The 21,850-nt window shown below is 40.1% G+C and overlaps 1 protein-coding gene across 2 annotated transcripts; it reads right to left on the bottom strand.

The window, feature by feature from the left end:
• Positions 1-3,578: 3,578 nt before the first annotated feature.
• Positions 3,579-19,756, bottom strand: LOC114107861 (zinc finger protein 699). 2 transcript variants are annotated; one of them, XM_027955330.3, is made up of 6 exons: positions 19,658-19,756; positions 17,045-17,097; positions 15,349-15,475; positions 10,265-10,375; positions 9,271-9,454; positions 3,579-8,361 (listed from the first exon to the last, which is right to left on the bottom strand). In XM_027955330.3, the coding sequence occupies exons 2-6, from the start codon at positions 17,090-17,092 to the stop codon at positions 6,921-6,923; spliced, it is 1,911 nt and encodes a 636-aa protein (XP_027811131.3). In that variant the 5' UTR covers positions 17,093-17,097; positions 19,658-19,756; the 3' UTR covers positions 3,579-6,920. The 2 variants fall into 2 exon arrangements, with proteins under 2 accessions (XP_027811131.3, XP_071459018.1); XM_071602917.1 differs by having other exon boundaries at positions 17,045-19,756.
• Positions 19,757-21,850: the final 2,094 nt, after the last annotated feature.

Raw genomic sequence — 21,850 nt, 5'->3', positions numbered from 1 at the left:
GGAAACGCGCCAGCCACCGGCGCAGCCCTGAGTCCCCGCTGCCGTCACCAGGGAGCCAGGGGCGGGAGGAGCCCACCTGCGTCTAGGGCCACCCAGCTGAGGGAAGCCCGGGCAACGAGTAGAGGATGCGCCCCAGGACGGCTGGGAAACCGACTGAGGGAACCCCTTGTAAAGGAGAAACGCCCGTGAGGAACCACCTGACCGGGAGTCCCCAAGGCACCCATGTAGAGGCTTACTTCCGCTTCCGGTTTCTGCATGCAGGAGGCGGGGCACACCAAGCAAGGGGCGGGGCCCCGGGGGTTGGGATTTGGGGTGGTACATCCCAGCAGGGTTGAGGCCTGTTGGGTGCTGTCGGAAAATGATGGGTTTTGCTGGGGCTGAGGGTAAAGAAAGATTAATCAGGTCGTTTGGAAAAGCAGAGCATGATGGCGACTATCATCTGGCGGTGATACCAAGTTGAAGAGCTATGCGCGCTCTCAGCTACCTTCGCAAGAGCTGAGGAAACCAATGCACCCCTGGTAGGCTGAGGCCAGAAGGTCAAAACCAGTCTGGGCAACTTAGTAACACCTTGTCTTAGGATAAAAACTTCCAACCTGGAGCACACCTGAAATCCCAGCAGCTCAGGAGGCTGAGGCAGGAGGATCACGAGTTCAAAGCCAGCCTCAGCAAGGGCAAGGCCCTAAGCAACTCAGTGAGACGCTGTCTCTAAGTAAAATTCAAAAATAGGCCTGGGGATGTGGCTCATTGGTCTAGTGCCCCTGAGTTAAGTCCTCAGTACCTAAATAAATAAATAATTTCCAAAAAGGGCTGGGGATTTAGCTCAGAAGTGAAGCATTTGCCTAGCCTGGGGTCCTTCCCAAGTAGGAAGGCAGGGGATGTTAAGGAAACCAGTTGAGAGACCATAGTGCCTGCTGTTAGTAGAACAAAAAAAAAAAAAAAGATGTTTGAAGAGGATACAAAAAGAGTTGGCATCCTCCTCCATCTCTAAGCAGCTCAGCATGGAGAGACACTTTCCACCTAGGCAAAGGAAAAAGAAAGAAGTCTAGGCCTTAGATTTCAAACACTTTACCAGGCCTGGGTGAAACCAGCTGCCATGCTGGCAGGTGGCAGAGCCTGTAAACCCTTCCCAGCAATTCGGAAGGCTGAGGCAAGAGGCTTGAGAGTTCAAAGCATCCTCAGCAACTCAGCCAAGACTCTGTCTCTAAATTAAATAAATAAATAAATAAAATAAAAACAGATGGGGACTGGGGTTGTACCTCAGTGGTAGATCAGTTGCCTTGCATGCGTGAGGCACTGGGTTTGAATCTCAGCACCACATAAAAATAAATAAAGATATTGTGTCCATCTACAACTAAAAAAAAAAAAAAGAATTTTTAAAAAGGCTGGAGATTGGCTCAGTGGTTAAGTGTTCCTGAGTTTAATCCCCAGTACAAAAATAAATAAATAAATAAACCACCACCTATGGCCATGCACAGTCCCACAAGCTCCAATACTACCTAAGTGAGTTTGCTGTGTTTGCCAGGACACAGAACTTCTCCATTACCCTTCCCCCAAGAGTGGGCAGCTGAGGGAGGAGCAGCCTACCTCCACAGAAGAGCAGGTCATGAAAGCTAGTTCAGGTCTTTGTCTTGGAGCTCAGTGCCAGGCCTGCAACTGTGAGACTGAGCAGATTAGAGACCAAGGCCCCTGTGTAGGCCTGAGCTTACAGACATGAACCAGCATCAGGCAGATACCTGCATGCCACCTGGGAGAGACTACATCATTCAGCCTATATCATCACCAGCCTCCCCAAAATTGTATCTGTCCTCTGGATGTGAGACTCAGATGTGACCCAGCTTAGTGTCAGTCTTGGGGTCCATTTCTACCACCAGTCACCCAGTCTCAGGCAGCACAGCTATTGTGAGGCCAGTACTTACAGATGACGCTCTAGAACTTCTTCAGCACCAGACACCTATGGGATGAACTACCACCAGCTTCAGTTTTGGAAGTGTGAGAACTGGGCATGATCCAGTTAAATACCAGCCTGGGTGGACAAGGGGCTGCCTTTGTTACTGGAGACAGGATCTTCTGGCTTGGAAAAAGGAATGAGACCAAGGCCAATATTGTGAGCACACAGAGGCAAGCCTTTAATTAGGGCTTCACCAAAGGTGGACAGCACTGATTAAGGAACTAGGCTGTTTCACCAAGGCAAGATGTGGAAACTTTTATTGGTTTTCTGGGGTGAGGCAAAGTCCAATAATTTCCAATAACCAGGGGCATGATTCCAAAAGATGTTTTTTCTTGCAAGAAACTAGAATACTGGGCCAACAGGAGGTTAAAGAAGAATAAAATAAAAAGGAAAAAAAATTACAGGGGCACACACCTGTAATTCCAGCAACTTGGGAGCCTGAGAAACAATTGTAAGTTCAAGGCCAGCCTGAGTAACTTAGCAAGACCAGTCTCAATATAAAAAGGGCTGGATATGTGCCTCAGTGGTAGAGTTCCCCTGGGTTCAATCCCCAGTACCAAAAACAAGAACAAAAACCAAGAAAAAAAATCATATATATATTTTGATAAATCATAAAACAAACACCAATATAAATACAGACATGATTTTTTAAAGTAGCATGTTGAATCTAGCAAAATGAAAAGGCTAATAGACCAATATGTGCAAATTTAATTTATTCCAGTAATGCATGTTGTTTTACCATCTGAAAATCAAAGAATGTATAGTTCATTTTTTTAACAGAATTAAGGGATTTTTTAAAGACCCTGATACATGCAGAAAAGGCACTGGATAAAATCCAATATCAATTTGTGATTTTTAAAAACATTTGACAATCTAGGAACAAAACAGAATTCCCTTAATTTGATAAAAGTTATCTATGAAAATTTAAAAGTAGCATTATATTTAATGGTGAGATGTTGAATACTCTTTCATACAGGAACAAGGAAAAGATATTCATTTTCATGACCTCTATTCATTAAATAAGACAAGAAAAATAAATAAAAGGTTTAGAAACCAGGTGAGAATTACTTGAGTGAGTTAAATTTATCTCACTAGCTATAAAGCTGATGTAAGAAAAAGATATGTACTAATCCAAAAATTAAAAATAAAAAGGTATGTACTAATCCAAAAATTAAAAATAAAAAAATTTACAAAGCAAAACACACCATGTATCTAGAAACAAATTAAACAAAGGCATTCAAGACCTCTACAATTAAACTGCAAAACACCTTCAGAAAAGTTAAAGACAACGTAGGTAAATGGATTGTTGCATTATGTTCATCAATTGAAAGATGCAATTCTGTAAAGATGTCAATTTTCCTTAGGTGATTCTATAAAATGGACCCAGAATATTTTTATAAAAATTAATAAATTCTAAAATTAGAATTTATTACTAGATTTCCAAAAACACTACAAAGCAATACAAATTAAGATAGTATGGTGCTGCTGCAAGGAAAGACAAACAAACCAAAAGACATAGATTGCCTACCTAAGCAAAGGGAAAACATGATCTAGTGGATAAATCAGTACACATACACCTGCATCCTACCTCACACCCTATCAAACAAAAAAATACTTGAAATGGATCACCGACCTGAATACAAGAAGTCAAACAATGAAGGGTCCAAAAGAAAACATAAAATATATTCAGTATCTTGGTCTAGGCAAATACTTCATAAAGAACACTCTACTTATTTTTATGCTCTGTAAAGACTGAGAGCAATTTTTAGCAATCTAAAAGACATATGGCATCTAACATTCTAAAAGGATTTCTAGGAACTAACAAACACTGGGTAAGTTCCCAGACTTTGTATTTCCCGAAGTCAGCATAAGGTGCAAGCTTACAATATTGCCCCTATTTTGAGCCCCCACCTGCTCACAGCTGCCTCTCTCTCCTCTCCATGTGCATCATAACTGCCAGGGCTCTATTATGATTTAGGGGTGCAAATTCTAACCTCACTTTCTCAATGTGAAACTGGGAGCTGGTCCTAAACAAATCAGAATATTAACATTCCCCTGGCCATGGTGAACAAAATAAGCCATTAATCAGATTCCATTTTGATAATTATATTGGAACTGTTCAAAAAAGATGTCACTCTTCTCCCTGAAGCATTATCTTGGGAAGAAAGCAGCACAGAACTTCTGAAGCCTACTGTGAAGAAAACATCCCAGCTGGAAGAAAAGACAATGCAAAAGGATGCACAGCCAAGACATGGAGACAGACAGATTCACATCTTTTAGCCTCAGGATCCAGATTGAAGCTTAGTTATAGCCAAGGACTTTTTAGCAGCAAGGAAACACTTCAAAAGAAAAAAGGAAATAAAAATGGGTGAAATACTTCAAAAGGTAGGCTAATAAAGATATCCAAATAACCAATAAGCACACCAAAAAGTACTCAAAATCATGACATATCAGGAAAATGCATATTTCAACAACAACAAAAAAAAAAAAAACATATCACCACACACTCTGCTGAAGAGCTAAAGTTAGAAAGTGTGGGCCCAGTATGCAGAATAGCCAACACTCACATGCACTGTTGGGGACTTACTGGTGGAACCAACATTTTTGAAAATCTAAAGTATCTACCAAAACTACACTTGAAGTCTACCCTATCATTCAGTAATTGCATTCCCCACATATAGCATATACCAAGAGAAATAAGAGCAACCAAGTGACAAACCAGACATTATGTTGAGTAAAAGAAGCCAAACATGTAACAGTAATGTTGTAGTTTTAACATTTATTTGAGAAGTCAGAAAAAGCACACCAAATCAAGCATAATAAGAGTCAAAATCCAATTTCCTCTGTGGAGTGATTATTGAGAAAGGAGATGAATGAACTTCCTGGAATCCTGGAAATGTGTCCACCAGGATGTATACATCTATGTGAAATTACATCAAGCTGTACACAGCTTGCACATTAATGTATGTATACCTTGATAAACAGTAAAAAGTGATTAAGGGAAATGGAATAGTTATGCTTTTAAGAGATAAAATATAATTTTTAAAAATATTTTTAGTTGTTAATAGACCATCATTTTATTCATTTATTTATATGCCATGCTGAGAATCGAACACAGTGCCTCATACATGCTAGGCAAATGCTCTACCCCTGACCACAACACCACCCCTTAAAAAAAAATGTTTTAAAAAAGGGGGAGGAGGTAGCAAAATGTACCTGAAACAGCTCATAGCATTCCTCTTCTCACATAAAGGCAGTAAAATCTTCCCTGTCTGAAGGTATCAAATATAAATCCTCCTCTACCAAAATAGGATGACACCTATCTGAGGCTTGCCTCAATTACAGTCAGGATAACTTCATTAGCCACAGCTCTACTCACTTTTGGGACCACGGTAGGCTTGTATAGACATCAATCCCATAAGCAGAGTGAAGGATGGGACTGGACTGTGAGCATGATGACAATCCTTCTGCAAACTGGTCAACTCTAACAGGGTAGTGAAAGTGCCAGAGGAACTGCAATGAGAAGCAAAAATGCCAAAATGGCAACACCAGAGCTTGCCAAAGAAATCTAAGTTGTGTTTGGCCAGGATACAGGAGTTAATGGAGATGTTTGTGGAAGTGCAGCCCCTGAGGAGACTGAGGTCAAGCACTTAACATTCAGTTTTGAGCAAGTATTGATCAGGGCGTTCAATACTCAGAAAAATGAGTTGAAAACTGGGGCCCACAAGGTCCCTACTCATCTGTCTACCTATATTGTGGTCCTAATAAGCAGGCAATTGTAGCTCCTTCCCTAAAGCCTTTCAAACTTCTTGCAAAGTTATTTTAGAAAACTATCACCTAGGATTAGAAGTGAATAAGGGAAATGTAGTCCCCAGCCATATCCAAATTAATATAACACACTTTATTAACTTAAAACATTAGATCAAAATTCCAGCCATGAGGGCTGGGGTTGTGGCTCAGTAGTCGAGTGCTTTCCTAGCGTGTATGAGACACTGGGTTCGATTCTCAGCACCACATATAAATAAATAAAATAAAGATCCATCAACAACTTAAAAAATTTAAATTAAAAAAGATTCCAGTCATGAACAAACTTAAAGAATAAAACACAAAACAGCAATCAGATGAGACTATACTCTTTCAAGGCCTTTGTACTAATTAATTTCTACTAAAACTTTTTATTACACATGAAAAGCTTTTGATAGTAAACACTGATATTCTCAAAAACAGTTGGAACTCTTAGTTTAAAGGGAAGGGGGGAATTATTGGGTAGGCAACTTTCAGTATCCAGACAAAGGCAAAGACGAAAACGAAGACGACGAAGAAGATGAAGAAAATGATGCCCATGCTGTGAGTTCAAACTGTAACAAAAAAAAACCCACCATTTTCCTGCCTGCAAAAAAAAAAAATGCACTTGAGCCAGACTCAATGATATATACCTGCACTCCCAAACTTAGGAGGCTAAGGCAAAAGTCCAGGAGTTATAGGCCTGGACAGCATACCCAGACCCTGTCTCAGAGGAGAAGCATACACACACGTACACACACAATCTCCCAAGAGTCCAAAAGACTTTGTAATGGAAATAACATTTACATCTCAGCTAAAGAAACTCACCTCATACTCAAAAGTATGTCATAAAAGCTGAAAAGGGAAACATATAACCTTAAATCTTCCTATTAGAAAACATTGGAAATCAATGACCCTCTAGAAGTCCACTTTAATGAGGCACTGATCTTCTTTTCTAGCTCAAATTGTGAATTTTCTTATACAAGTTATGTTCAAAATCAAAAGGGTTTACCATATAGCTTACAAACATAGGGTTTCCCTCAGTTGTCCTCAACTCTTGAAAAGAATGAGTGATAATCTACTTTCTCACATTTATAGTGTCTCTACAGTATGAAACTTCACAAAATAAGACTTCACAAATTGCATTAGTTCAGAAAAAGCCTTGCAGAGATTCCCTTACTCCTTACATTTATATGTTGTCCCTTGTGTGAATTTTCACGTGTCTTCGAAAGTAGGCTGGACAAATAAAGGCTTTCCCACATTCCTTACATTCATATGGTTTCTCTCCAGTATGGCTTCTCACATGTCTCCGAAAGGATGAGGGACAACTGAAAGCTTTTCCACACTTCAGACATTCAAAGGGTTTTTCTCCAGTGTGCATTCTTGCATGTACAGTAAGGTATGAAGAATGTCGAAATGCCTTTCCACATTCCTTACATTCATAGGGTTTTTCCCCAGTGTGGGTTCTCATGTGGATACTAAGGGCTGAGAAATAAATAAAGGCTTTCCCACATTTTTTACATTCATAAGGTTTCTCTCCAGTGTGAGTTCTTCTATGTACTGTAAGATGGGAAGAACTAATGAAGGCTTTCCCACATTCCTTACACTCATAAGGCTTTTCTCCACTGTGAGTTCTTAGGTGTTCAGTGAGGGATGAGGAACGACTAAAGGCCTTCCCACACTCCTTGCATTCATATTGCACCTTACCATTGTGATCTCTCACATGTGCTTTAAAGGATGAGGGACAACTGAAGGCCTTCCCACATTCCTTACATTCATAGGGTTTCTCTCTACTTTGATTTTTCACATGTGTGTTCAGGGAAGTGGGAAGATAGAAGGCTTTTCCACATTCCAGACATTCATAAGGTTTCTCTCCAGTGTGTTTTCTCATGTGGATACTTAAGGAGGAGGGGCAATTGTAGGCTTTCCCACATTCCTCACATTTATAGGGTTTCTCTCCGGTGTGTGTCCTCACATGTACAGTGAGTTTTGAGGATTCACTGAAGGCCTTCCCACACTCTTTACATTCATAAGGCTTCTCTCCTGTGTGAATTCTTATATGTATTATAAGATGAGAGGAAGAGCTAAAAGCCTTCCCACATTCCTTACATTCATATGGCTTATCTCCACTATGAATTCTTTTATGTTTGGAGAGTGATGAGGAACAACTAAAGGCCTTCCCACATTCCTTACATTCATAGGGCTTATCTCCACTGTGAATTCTTTTGTGTTCTGTGAGGTATGAAGAGCTACTGAAGGTTTTCCCACATTCCTTACATTCATAGTTTGCCTTTTCACTATGAATTTTCATATGTGCTCTGAACATGGAGGAACAACTGAAGGCCTTTATACATTCCTTACATTCATATGGTTTTTCTTCAGTAGGAGTTTTCATATGCTTCTTAAAACAAGCAAGAAAATGGAAGGCTTTCCCACATTCCTTACACTGATAGGGTTTGTTTCCAGCATGAGATCTGGTGTGATTCTTAAGTGATGAATGAAACAGGAAGGACTTTCCACACTCACAGCATTCAAAGGATTTAACTTCAGTAGTTCTCTGGAGCATAAGATTTGAAATTTGTCCACATTGATTTTCTTCATTGTATTCACAGATGTTCTCTAACACATGACTTTTAAAAATAAAAGACAGATTATTAGTAATAAAATTTACCATTTTCAGTGAATATGTATGCTTTCTGCCCCATCAACTTATAAGCTAAAAGTTCTCAAGAAGGCTCTTCCACAGCCAACATTGTCACTGAGCTTTTGACTTGTATGATTTTTCTGATAAATCTGTCAAACCAATCTATGTGTCAAACCTTCAATATCTCAGTATCATTTGTAGGAAAAACTATCTAGACAAAATTCTTTGTGAAAGTACAATTTTTTTTTATTTTGAATTTGAATCGTTTTATTTCTTTTTTAATTTTATTTTTTATTTGCATGTATTCCATTAGTTATATATGATAGCAGAATGCATTTTGATACATCATACATAAATGGAGTATAATTTCTCATTCTTCTGGTTATACAGGATGTAGAGTTACACTGGTCATGTAATCATATATGCATGTGGGATAATAATGTCCAATTCATTCTACTATTATTCCCACACCCCCTCCCACCCCTCACTCTCCTCTTTCTAATCCAAAGTACCTCTATTCTTCCCAATCCACCCCCCATTGTGAATTAGCATCCACCTATTAAAGAAAACACTTGGCCTTTGGTTCTTTGCACCAGCTTCATCCATTTACTGGCAAATGTTATGATTTCATTCTTATGAAAGCATAATTTTTGACCTAGGTTTATGTTGAAAATATGTTTCTTTTTAAGAAATACTTTTTAGTTATAGATGGATGCAATATCTTTATTTCGTTTACTCATTTTTATGTGATGCTGAGGATCAAACCCAGTGCCTCACATGTGGGAGGCAAGCACTCTGCCTGCCACTGAGCCACAACCCCAGCCCCAAAATATGTTTCTTAAATCTCAAAATTGTTTCCTGATGCACTACCTTCTCTTATATGAAGGGCACTCACCTTAAACCTTTCTCATGGGTTTTGTTCCAATCATCCACACCATGGGAGTCCTGGTTTTCATGTAAAATAGAGAAGCAGGAACCATTTCTTTTGAACCTCTCTATTTTCTGTTCATTGGATATTTTTTCTCCATTGTTGTCTTGAAAAGCAACTAATTCCTTAGTATTAAGTAGAGACTCAAACCCTGAAACAAAAAAATAAAAGAAAATAAAGTTACCTATGAGCAAAGGACTTTGAGCAGTGCAGCTGTTTCAGGACTTCATTATTAACAGGCACAAGGATCAAAAGTAAAACAGTTCACTAAAAAATATTTCCATGAAACCATAGTATGGTAACATTACCATAGTATGGTAATACATGCTTGTAATCTCAGCTACTTGGGAGGCTGAGATAGGAGGTTCACAAGTTCAAGGACAGCCTCAATAACTTAGACCCAGTCTCAAAATTAAAAAGGGTATGGGATATAGCTCAGTGGTAAAGCACTCCTGGGTTCCCCAGTGCTGAAAAATAAAAAATAGTTCTATGAAGAATGAAAGTGATGGTAACATGACCAGTAGAAATTATTGGGACCAGAGACATGAAAAATTGGGCTTCATATGAATCAAAATGCATTCTGCTATCATGTATAACAAAGTAGAACAAATAAATAAATAAATAATTTTTTAAAAAAGAGTTTACGTTAAAATTTTTCTGTTAACTTAATATTTCATATTAGTATAGAAAATATATTAAAAATTTTCATTAATAATTTTTTAAAAATTATTAGGCGAGGAAAATAGAAAGGATAAAATACACATACCAAATACAAACTTTAAAAAAGCAAATATGGAGATCTTTGACAAGAACAAGGAAAGTATGAGAGGACAGATAAACAGTCAAAATAGTACTCTGAGGCATCTGTGGATAATGAGCCTCCTCAGACAAAACAAACTTTTGCTTTATTTCTATTTTATTTTTTTCTCTACCCAGGCCAGTTTCTCCCAGGGATTCTTGCCTTCCTGGTGCTGCTCCATACAGATGCCCTGGATATGTTCTGTCTTCACTGTCTGCAGTTCCTCCTCTTGTTCCCACTTGGAGATCAGATTGGGAGTGAGTAGTGGGTACCCTGCACATGAGGAAAGGAATATCATGAGGGAAAGCAATGAAGAATCACAAATATCTTTCCATAAGATTGGGTCAAACTTTGGTCTTCTAATACTCTAAAGACAGAGAAGGATGAGTTTAACTGAAAAAAATGTCAAATCCATTGAAGAAGAAAAAAAGGCAAAGGAGGGAGGGAGAAGAAGGAAGAAAGAAAAGAAAAATAGAGAAGATAAAAGAAAAAGCTGAGATGTGGATGTGGGGGAAAAGGCAACCTCTAATGTGAAGAATTGATCTAATCAGATATGGTGACACAAGCCTATAATCCCAGGGTGGGATTGGGAGGCTGGAGGATCATGAAGTCAAGGCCAACCTCAGCAACTTAGCAAGATCCTGTTTCAAAGCAAAGAAAAACAAAATTTTAAAGGATTGGGGATGTAGCTCCTGGTAAAGTGCCCCTAGGTGTTCAATTCCCAGCACAAAAAAAGACAAAGAAAAAAACACTGATCTGGGCTGGGATTGTAGTTCAGTGGTAGAGCACTTGCCTAGCATGTGCAAGGTGCTGAGATTGATCCTCAGCACCACATAAAAATAAATAAATAAATAAAGGTATAAAAAATTATTTAAAAAAAAAAAGAAAGATTGACCTACATTCACAGTGGAACCTCAATATTATTATAAGCTGATCTGACACAGCCATAATATATTAAAAAAATATTTTTTTAGTTATAGTTGGACACAATACCTTTATTTTATCAGGTTGAACAGGGTTTCACCAAAAGTCATGTCCAAATATATCAATGGAACAGAATAGAGAGCACAGACACAGATCTACATAAGTAAAATTGGCCCTCTATATCTGTGAATTCAAGCAACCATGGATAGAAATTACAATAGGAAAAAATTACATTTGTCTTAAACATGTATTTTTTTGTGCTTATGTCCAAATCAATACAGTACAAAAGTAATTATGAATAAGATAGGATAGATAGTAAAACAGGCAGACCGTTAAGAAAATGCACTCCCGCACACCAAAAAAAAAAAAAAGAGAGAGAGAGAGAGAAAGACTTTAAATGAAGAGGCTATTTCACAAAACTAACCTATAGAAAACATTCCAAACATTACAGCCAACTTCTTTGTCCCGGGTGGCAGGAAAAAGGAGGTAGAGCCGACCTGAGTGAAGACTACAGACTCAAGGCCTAACTAATCAGAATGTCACAGACCAAACCAAGAGCCTTGGCACTTTTCCAGTACTTGTTTAGCATAGGTGTTGACCAATAGTATTGGCACTTTTTCAAGACATGATTAGCATAGATACTGACCAACACCCTTAGTATCTTTCCAAGACCTGATTAGCACAGATATTGATGAATGCCTCATCCAGTAGCTATTTAAGTCCCTAGACTAGTACACTTAAGTGGAAACCTACTCTCAGGTTCCCCTCTCAGCCCCTGAGAGTTCTGCTTCTTTTCTTTTCAGTTATATAAATACACCTTCACTCTCAAATTCTGTTGTCTGTGGATTTGTCTTCAAATCTGTGAATAAGAACCTGGAAAAAAAATGGCAGCCAGCTGCTGAGGTCTGCCATTGACAGCTACAACACACTGCTCAGTAATAGTGAAGAAGAGTCAGGTTCTGCCAGCTCTGACCCATAGAGCTGACCAGACAGGCATTTCCCTGCTGTGATTAGTTGCAATACTAAAATGGGCTGGGCTCTCTTAGCCGCAGAGGCATGTAACTTATGCAGACCTACAGACCAGCAGAGTGGAGAATCTGGTTTCATTTCAAACTCCAGTTTCAATTACATAGCACTTACATTTTGTCAGGCACTAAACATAATCAAGAGATGATGTAAAGTATATGAGAGCTTAGGCTGTATACCAGGGAATTTTAATTAAGAGATTTTGACCATCCACAGATGTAGGTCTCTGGGAAGATACTAGTATCAAATCCCTACAGACCAACCAAGAACTATGTAGTCAACTGACTTTTGACAAAGAATTGACAGCAACACAATAGAGAAAAGATAGCCTTTTCCACAAATGCTGTTAGAACACTGGACATACCCACATAAAATAATGAATCTATGCCCTTCACAAACATTAATTTAAGATGGATCATAGATCTAAATGTAAAACATAAAACTAGAAAAATTGTACAAGATAGAAGGAGAAAATCTAGATGACTTTGGATTTGGCTATGACTTTTTTGATACTATATCAAAGGTATGATCGATGAGAAAGAGATTGATACAATACACCCCATTAAAATTAAAATTCCTGCTCTGTGAAAGATAATATCTAGAGAAAGAAAAGATAAGCTATGCCTAAAAGAAGACATTTGCAAGAAATTTCTCTGGTAAGAGACTGTTTCACAGAGATTTATCTGATAAGAAACTGTTTTCCTGTTCTTTACACAAAGAATGCTTTATATATATATATATATATATATATATATATATATATATATATATATATATATATTTCTTAGTTGCACACAATACCTTTTTTTGTTTATTTATTTTTAATGTGGTTCTGGGGATCGAATCAGGGCCTCGCACGTGTGAAGCAAGCGCTCTACCACTGAGCAACAACCCCAGCCCAGAATGCTTTTTTTTACATATTTTTATTAGTGTATTATCCCATACATAATATTGCAAATCATTTTGACACAACCATACATGCATGGAATTAATGTGTTCCATTTCAATTCCCAGTACTTCTCCTTTCCTTTCCCTCCTTCCTCCCCCTATCCCCTTCTCTCCTCTACTGGTCTTCCTTCTATTTACCTATTGTTTTAATTCCTGCTTTATAGATACACACAATAGTGAAAGTCACTGTGGTATATTCCTATATGTGCACTTTGCAGTCCCCTCTTTCCCTCTTTCTCCTTCCTTCCCATCTGCCCCCTACCTATCCTACCCTTTTGATTTTCATGGGCTCCCTCTGCCTGTTTCCCTCTTATTTTGCTCAAGCTTCCATACACAAGAGAAAACATTGGACCCTTGGCTTTCTGAATATGGCTTATTTCATTTAACATGATATTTTCCATTTCCATCTATTTACCAGCAAATGCCATAATTTCATTCTTCTTTATGGCAGAATAAAAACCCATGTGTCGAATGCTGCTGCCTCTGATTCTACTGCTGCCAGCCTGAGGTCACCTGGAGGTCTTCTTTCTGGGCTGCTACAGAAGCCACTGCTGTGCCCGCAGGTCTCTTTTCTGGGCACTGCCTGGTTACCCCTGACTCGATTCTGATGCTACCTCCATGGTCACTGCCACTGAACTGGAAGTCTCCTGTTACTCAACCGCCAACTGCACACTACCGCCATTGCTGCTGCCTCTGATTTCCCTGCTGCTAGACTGAGATCACCTGGAGGTGTTCTTTCTGGGTGCTGCCACAGAAGAAACTGTGGATGCAACTGAAGCCCACATTGCTGCTGACCCCTGGAGATCACCTGGTGACGCTGCCCTCACAGCTGCAGTGGTAACTGCCAATGCAGCCACCACTACTGCTGCTACCACGGCCTAGAGGACTGCTGCAGGGGAGATTCCAGGTTTGGTTGCATGTGGCTGCACCCATTTTGGGATACCAGCCAAGGCCTGAGACCTGGGTGCCAGCAGGTTTACCACAACAAGATCCTCTGTCTGGGGACTCCAATCAGGACCTGAAGGTCCAGTGTTGGGGTACTGTGGGTTTGGAGGACCCTGGGGTTTTCCTGCTGAGAGTGCTAGTTGCCTGGGTATTGCTGCTGCATCTCTTGCTGTTGCTCGTTTGCATGAGTGTGTTCCTGGTGGTCTCTCTGCAAGTAGGAGCAGCATTGAGATCTTGGGACTACAAATGGCAAAGCCTGAGGTATTTGAAACCCATATTTATAGGCTAGAGTCTAGGTTTGCAAGGTCTGATCTGGGTTTGGTGATCCTGAGAGACGTCAGAGTCAGAGCTGACAAACTGTTGAACACTGACAGAGATAGTTCGACTTTCCAGCAAGATTTATTTTATTTTTTGATTCACTGATCTCTCTACCATATTTGGAAAGGTGCCTTTTATGCTATTTTCTTTCCAACTTCTCTCCAATCAACAGCCAATCTCTGTCAGCTCCTCTTCCACTCTTCCTGTGAATTTTTACTTCTAGCTTCTCTCTTCCTCCCTCACAAATATTGCATATTACACTACTCTGTTCTCTCATCCACCCTTTGAAATTGTAAACCATTTTAACAAAATTTCTGTTTATACTATAGTAGTTATTAAATTCATCATTTTGGTTTAATGCGAGAAAGCAGTAGTTGCCTTAGTGGGAGCTATTAGGTTTAAGGCTACATATTATATGTTAAGTAATATTGATATTGGTCTCACCATTAAAGTGAAGCTCTGGAAACCTTCAGACACCTAGACACTATAAGTCTACAGGGTAGATTTTATGCTGCCTTAGATCCATAAAATTTTTACCCACCAGTTTGTGGTACTTGTTCATAGAGGGCCTAAGAAACCAATATAATCTACCCCATAGACTCATCTCTAAATCATCCCAAAAGCACAAATTCTCTAATAGGTACTTTCTAACACCCTCTTACTAAAATGCCCCTCGACTCCCCATGGGTATGTTCTCCCATGACTGCAAAATAAACCCTGCTTGTTTAACTTACAGGTGTGCTCCTGGTGGTCTCTGGGTAAAGGCATTCACAGCAGTAGAATCTTCAAAGGTCTCAAATCACAAACTCTCCCTGTGCCCCAGAGAAGACCCTCAATGCCCACACATTCAACACTTAATAAGCCTCAAGGCTTTCAACCACAAAGAAAAAGAAAAAAACAAGTTTAATATGCCCGTGTTCATTTTCATGAAGAAGCCTCCAGATTGTAAGCACCCTGTGGTCAGTGACCACGTTTGTCTTATTTGCCAAGCACTGACACTCCTCGGCACATATCCTGGAACAAGGTCAACTAGTAGATAAAATTGTTTTCTAAACCACTACATGAACCAACGTTGCCAATCTTACCTAGTGAGACCAGGTTCTGGAAGGTTTCCAGCATCACATCTCTGTAGAGGCTCCTCTGAGCAAGATCCAGCAAAGCCCACTCCTGCTGGGTAAAGTCCACAGCCACATCCTCAAAGGTCACCAAGTCCTAAAAAATGCCACAAATTCTGTTTAGAAAGGTACAATTCCTCCAGTGTGTGTGAGATGGTGGGTGAGGCTGACAGCACTGGGAACCTGAGAATCAATTCAGGGGAGGTTCAGAAGATTCTGTGGTCTCCCCAAGTCTATGGCAGGACTCAGTCAGCAGATCTCTTTCCCTTTCTACTCACACATACTTAGTGACTGAATAAATCCTGTCTAAAGCCAAAATACTTCTAAAATACTACATTAGTCTCTTTGCAGTTGATGGTAATGAAATAAGAAAAAAAATCAAAGTTATTTTCCTTCGAACCTGCAAAGAACACTGGATATTAGGTATGTGGGTAATTTTCCACACACATCAAGCAGTTCTCCAACAGACACTAGCTAGGTTTCCTGTTATTCAATAACATTCTTACACTATCTACATGGACAGCTTCATCCCACAGGTTGAGGGCTCAGTCCCACAAAACTTCCCCATACTTCAAACAACATAACAACTAGTACATTGTCATTTATACTTCTGACCAAATGGCTACATCTCAGGGTCCCCACTGTACCCTCCTTGAGTTGGGTAATATGCTGGGATGGCTTACAGAATCTAAGCAAACATTTCCTTGGGATTATAGTTTGTTATAAATACAGAGAACTATCCAGGCATAGCAAGGTAGGAAAAGCTGCAGAACTTCCATGCCTATTGGGGAGCCTCGTACCAGGAACCTCTACATATTCAGCCATACAGAAGCTCCCTAAATTCATTCTTTTTGGGTTCTCACAGAGGCTTTACTAGAAAGCATGACTAATTTAAATTAGCAATTTAAATAATCAATTTAACCTTCAGTACCTTTCAACTTCAAGGTTAGTGGATAGGGCTGAAGAGTCAAGCATACCTTAGTTCTTCTGGACCAGCAGTCATCCTGAGGCTATCTGTCCTGGTCAACAGTCATCATACAAAGCTACTGTTATCAGTCCAGACATTTGAAGGGTTTTAGGAACTCTATGCCAGGATATGGGACCAAGACCACATATTGGACAATATCATATTATTCCTTATTCAGAAATTCTTCCTTATTCAAGAATAACTTCACCTACTACTTTATTCCTATTAAGGCACTGAGCACAACATCAAACTCAGGTTTAAATCTTGATGAGGTTTTAATGAATGAAAACACAGAGAGTGAATGGGAACTTTTCCTTTTTTCCCCTCTCACAATCCTGAGAGGCCCAAGAGCCTGCACATCTTTCAAGTCAGGCCCACATCTGGCTCGGTTTTATAGTATTGTGGCCTGGGCTCACCAAACTATAGCACATGCACTTACTCTAGCCTATCACCTACTTATGTAAGTAAAGTTTTATTGCAATACAATAAAACATTTTTTATGTTCCTCTATGAATATTTTTTGTATTAAAATGACCATTTCCTTGTAATAGAAATTCTATGACCTTCAAAACCTAAAATACTTACCATGTGATACAAAAAAAAAAAAAAGAAGCAGATTGCTAACCTATGCTCTAAAATAGCAGCAGGATATCAAATGAAATAGAAATATTCTTTTAGAGCATTATACCTTTTACTTACCTGCATCATACTTTTCTGTAACCCAACACTTATTCTTTCTTCCTCCATGTCACCTTCATAAAGAAAAGCAAGACATTGAGAAGTTATAGGTAAGACAGAAGCTGACATGGGAATCCAACCCTTCAGAGAATTCCCATACTCATGAGCCTGGATATTGTAGCACATCCATTACCAGTGACAACTCAAAACACATACCATGACTCCTAAGTAAATACAAACTGAACTTGTGTGACACTGGAACAATCCTTTCTTCCCTAGAGATACAAAACAACACTCTTATCCTTGTTAATGATACAAAAGAGGTTAATAGTAACATTTTATTAGTAAATTAACTCAAGTCTGAAGAACATCTGGCTGTCCATTTCCCCATGATAACAAAAAGCATAAAATGTATCAAGTGGTGCCTTCAATCCTAAAAATATATAATCCCTGACTCATATCTAAGAAAGCACTAATTTACTTAAACACTAGGCTTCTTGGGGCTCCTTGACCAACATTTTTACTTGTTTACCATTTTACACGATAATAGGCATTACTACAAAGCCCTGAACACTGCTGTCATCCCAACCCCACCCAATGGGCCCCACAAAACCTAATTTCTGAGAAAGAGAATCAACCTATTTGTTATGGTTTGAATATGGGATGTCTTTCTTTTTTTAAAAAATTCTCTGGTTTCTTTCTTTTTTTTTTTTTTTTAAGATAGAGTGAGAGAGAGAGGGAGAGAGAGAGAGAATTTTTTAATATTTATTTTTTAGTTTTGGGCGGACACAACATCTTTGTTTGTATGTGGTGCTGAGGATTGAACCTGGGCCGAACGCATGCCAGGTGAGCGCGCTACAGCTTGAGCAACATCCCCAGCCCTGGGATGTCTTTCAAAGCCTCGTGTGTTGAAGGCTTGGTCTCCAGTGCTGCAGTGTTCAGAGTTTGGACTTGGGGGAAGCGATTGGATTATAAGGGGTCTGACTTCATCAGTGGATTAATCCATTTTATGGATTAAGAGTTTGAATGGACTACTGGGAGGTAACAGGAACTACAAGAGGTAGAATCTAGAAGAGATGAGAAAGAGGAAAAGGAAGAAGTAGTGGAGGTGGTGGAGGTGGTGGTGGTGGTTGGTGGTGACGGTAGTGGTAGAAGAGGGGGAGGAGGAAGAAGGAAATTTCATTGTATCCAGTCATTAAAAGAATCATATTAAAACATGCACAAGGAAACAGAAGTTGCAAATAGTTTTACAGAAAGTTTCACAAAATAAGTAGGAAATTCATAATTCCAGTGTAGAGAGGGAAGATAATTATCTACTTCCAACACCAGAAGGGTACAACTAAAAAATATGCCAGATCACATACAAAGTACAAATAATACAAAAGTATTGATAACAGTTGAAAAATGAACAATAAGTATAAATCAAAATTTAAGTTCATTTCATCCTAGGAATGACGGATGCTTAAAAACTGAATCACTAAAAAAAGAAAAAAACTGAATCACTGGGACTCAGTGGTACGGTGCCTTACTAGCGTTGAGTCCTTGGATTCAATCCCAGCACCACAAGAATAAAATAAACAAAAATTGAATCACTGATTAATGAAATTCACAGTATTCATAGAAAGGTTATTTGACATATTCCCTTAGACACAAAGCAATGACTAATCTATTTCAGTGTACATTGCTAATAATAACTTAGGCCATTAGAAAGGATTAGATTTTATACGTTAAAAAATGCAAACATTCTATTTAATAGTGAAATACTGATTAATTTCCTCTGAAATCAGGAACAAGGCAAGAATGAAAATTATATGCTAATCTCCATTCAGCTGGGAGTCCTGGCAAGTGCAGTAATTAGAAACCAAAAAAAATGGAAAACACAAAGATTTAGGAGAAAAAAATTCAAACTGGCACATTTTCTGTGCAAAATTTAAAAGAATCTATAAATAAGTGACCAAGCTTTTTTTTTTTTTTTATCCTCCCTGCATTTTGCAGTACTAGGGATTGAAGCCAGGGGCACTCTACCACTGAAGTACACCCCCAGTCCTTCTAATTTTTTGTGTAGAGATAGGGCCTGCCTAAATTGCTCAGGCTGCCCTTGAACTTGAGATCAAGTTCTACCTCAGCCCCTAGTAGCTGGGATTACAGGCGTACACCACCGCGCCAGGCTAAAATGTATCACTTTATTAAGGATGAAATGCACTTGCCCAGGAGGCGGGTTAACAGTATTTTAAAATCAGCTCCCTCTTGTGTATCTGAATGCAATGTGTCAAACATGCCCCAGGCCCCCGGGGAACTCTCAGACGCGCGCTCGGCAGTGCGCGAGGCCCAGGGGCAGCGGGCCGAGCTCACCCCACGCTGGGTGTGTGCAGACCAGCAGACTCGCACGAGGCTCCGGACCCGGGACCCGGACGCAGGCGAGGCATCTGCTCTCGGCAGGGAGAGGTCGCGGGGCTCTCCAGCTCCGGCCTGCAGGAGATGCGCCCGCCGCTGGCGCAGCCCGGAGTCCCCGCTGCGGTCACCAGGACAAGCGCTGCGCCGGCGGAGCCGACAAGGCTCTGGGCCACGCGGCTGAAGGGGGCCCTGGGACGGCGGAGAAGCGGAAGCCAGCCTTCCGCCTCCCGCGGCCCATACCTGGATGGCGAGGGGCCAGGACGGATAGGATGCGGACTGAGGAAAGAATATATCTCAGACGCGGGCTGCAGAGTAAAGTGTCATGGCGGCCACAGGCACACAGTGACAGGGCAGCTACCTCGCGCGTGCGCAGACGCGCTCTTCTGCCGCCCGCTAACCACCTCCCCATCCTGAGAAACGCTCTGCGTAAGGGGCGGGGCTTCTGGAGCTGGGCGTGGCGCGGAGCGGCCCGCTCAGTCCATCAGCGCACGGAACGTGCTAATTTCTCCTGGGGTTGTAGGTAAAAAGAGAACCAGAACCATAGAGGAGGCTGGGGAGGGAACAGGCTAGGCCGGCGGAGTGGACTCAGGTGAGACCAGATCAAGGGGCGTGGCTTTTAATATTCCAGAGGTTGGGTCTAAGATGGGACCTGGTTGCCAAGCGAGACCACTGGAAGTTCCTAGAGGCGGGGCTAAGGTTAGAACCTGTCACACAGGTTCCCTGAGGCCTGGGAGTATCATGCTCATCAAATGCGTTAATACCCTTGCTAGAGCCCTGTCCACAGGCCATCATACTTAAAACTCTGAGTCTACCTACCTGTGCGATGAACTCTTTTCCATTGATTCAGTCCTTTAGGTCTTTACTTTTCCCTTTCATTGTTTTATTGATTCTTGCTCTGCTAGAGGAAAGCTATTGAAAAGTATTTAATTAGGTCCTTCTATCTGGAAACCTTGCTGAACCTTAATATCTGTAGTTCGTTATTTTGGACTTAAATATAAATAATATTTCCTGTGCATTTTTGTTATTATAATATTCATAAGTCATTTATTTTTCTTCTTGTTTATGCAGGGTCTCCTAACTATAAGTCAGATAAGAAATAAGATATTCTTGTCTTGGTTAATAATAATCACCAAGGTTCCCATGTTAGCTGTAGTTTGTGGCTTTTATCAAGTCCTGTTTTGAATCTGCTTTGTGAAGCCATTTTATCAGTAGTTTTGATAAATATTATACAATGTATATGAAACTATTAAGTTCATAATAGTTTACTCCAACTTGATTTATGATGTCATGTCTGTAAGAAACAGACTCTCCTGTCCAAACCTAAAGAAGAGATTAAGAAACAAAAGGCATAGCCAAAAAAAGCAAGGAATGTGCTTTTCCTGTCCCCCGAGGCCAGGTAGGGCTGAAGGCAGATTGCTTTTTAGCAAAGAAAGCATGTGGAGAATCAGTACAGTGAACTCATTTTATAGAATTATTCTCTGAACCTTGTGTTCCCACCATCTTCATCTATTTGTCCCCTTACACCTTACATCTAAATCTGTCTGTCCCCTTGATATAGGACAGATGTGGCTGGACACCAGAAATCAGGTTTATTTTAGCTGCAGCAGTCCAGAGGAGGCTAATGCCTAAAAAGCTTTGGACCCTGAATCTGAAAATTCTTTTAGACTTATACTCAGTGGGGTGGTTACATGTCACTGGGTGGGTACATAACAGTTACTCTTTGTCCCACATTTTTAGGCTAGACAGAGGTTTCACAAATTTTGTCTGCAAACCTGGCATTTATAAGAAAGAGGAAGCTACAAACCACAGAAATTTTTGCTGATATCCTATTGACACCCTTGGTAAAATTCTTTCTGACAAGGAAAAAAGCTTAATTGTGGCAATGGTCTTTTGGATGGGGGTAACTGGTCTGCTTCACCCTTACAAAGCAGTAAAGAAATTTTTTTTTTCAATGCTAGGGATCGGACCAATGTGTTGCACATGCTAGGCAAGTGTTCTACCACTAAGCTATACCCCTACCCCAGAACAAATTTTATTTAGGACAATTGCAGTAGGGGAGTAGAGACCTCAGTATAGAACTGGACTCAATTCTGAATACAGCACGGATAATTGGAAATTTATATGCCAAGGAACATGGTGGTGGTTCTAGGTAGACATGAGCAGTGGGAACAGGGTGTTTAAAGGGTTAATTCTATGTATAAGTGAAGAATATGGAAAACAACATCTCCCTAGAAAAGGGAAATGACAACCCCCAGGGCTGAGGGAGGACAATGGGTCCTGGGAGAGAAAAGGCAAACAAAGTGCCTGGTGCTCTCTCTGGTCTTTCCTCCTTTCCCAGTATCCTGGAGGGGAAGGCAAACAAATGGGCTCTGGGCTCTGGATTATTATCCCAGTAACAATGAGTTTCAAGCTTTTACAACTGTTTTCCTGACT

The sequence above is a fragment of the Marmota flaviventris genome, chromosome 1 (genome assembly GCF_047511675.1).
Source record: "Marmota flaviventris isolate mMarFla1 chromosome 1, mMarFla1.hap1, whole genome shotgun sequence".
Lineage (NCBI taxonomy): Eukaryota > Metazoa > Chordata > Mammalia > Rodentia > Sciuridae > Marmota > Marmota flaviventris.
The sequence above is the reverse complement of the archived record's forward strand: the minus strand, read 5'-3'. Positions and strand labels throughout refer to the sequence as shown.

Coding starts and splice junctions, on each gene's coding strand:
- LOC114107861 (XM_071602917.1), bottom strand. CDS start 17,209: ATGTGCTACAATATCCAGGCTCATGAGTATGGGAATTCTCTGAAGGGT. Junction 15,476..17,044: donor TACAGAAAAGTATGATGCAG/GTAAGTAAAAGG, acceptor GGCATTTTTTAG/GACTTGGTGACCTTTGAGGA. Junction 8,362..9,270: donor ACCCATGAGAAAGGTTTAAG/GTGAGTGCCCTT, acceptor TATTTTTAAAAG/TCATGTGTTAGAGAACATCT.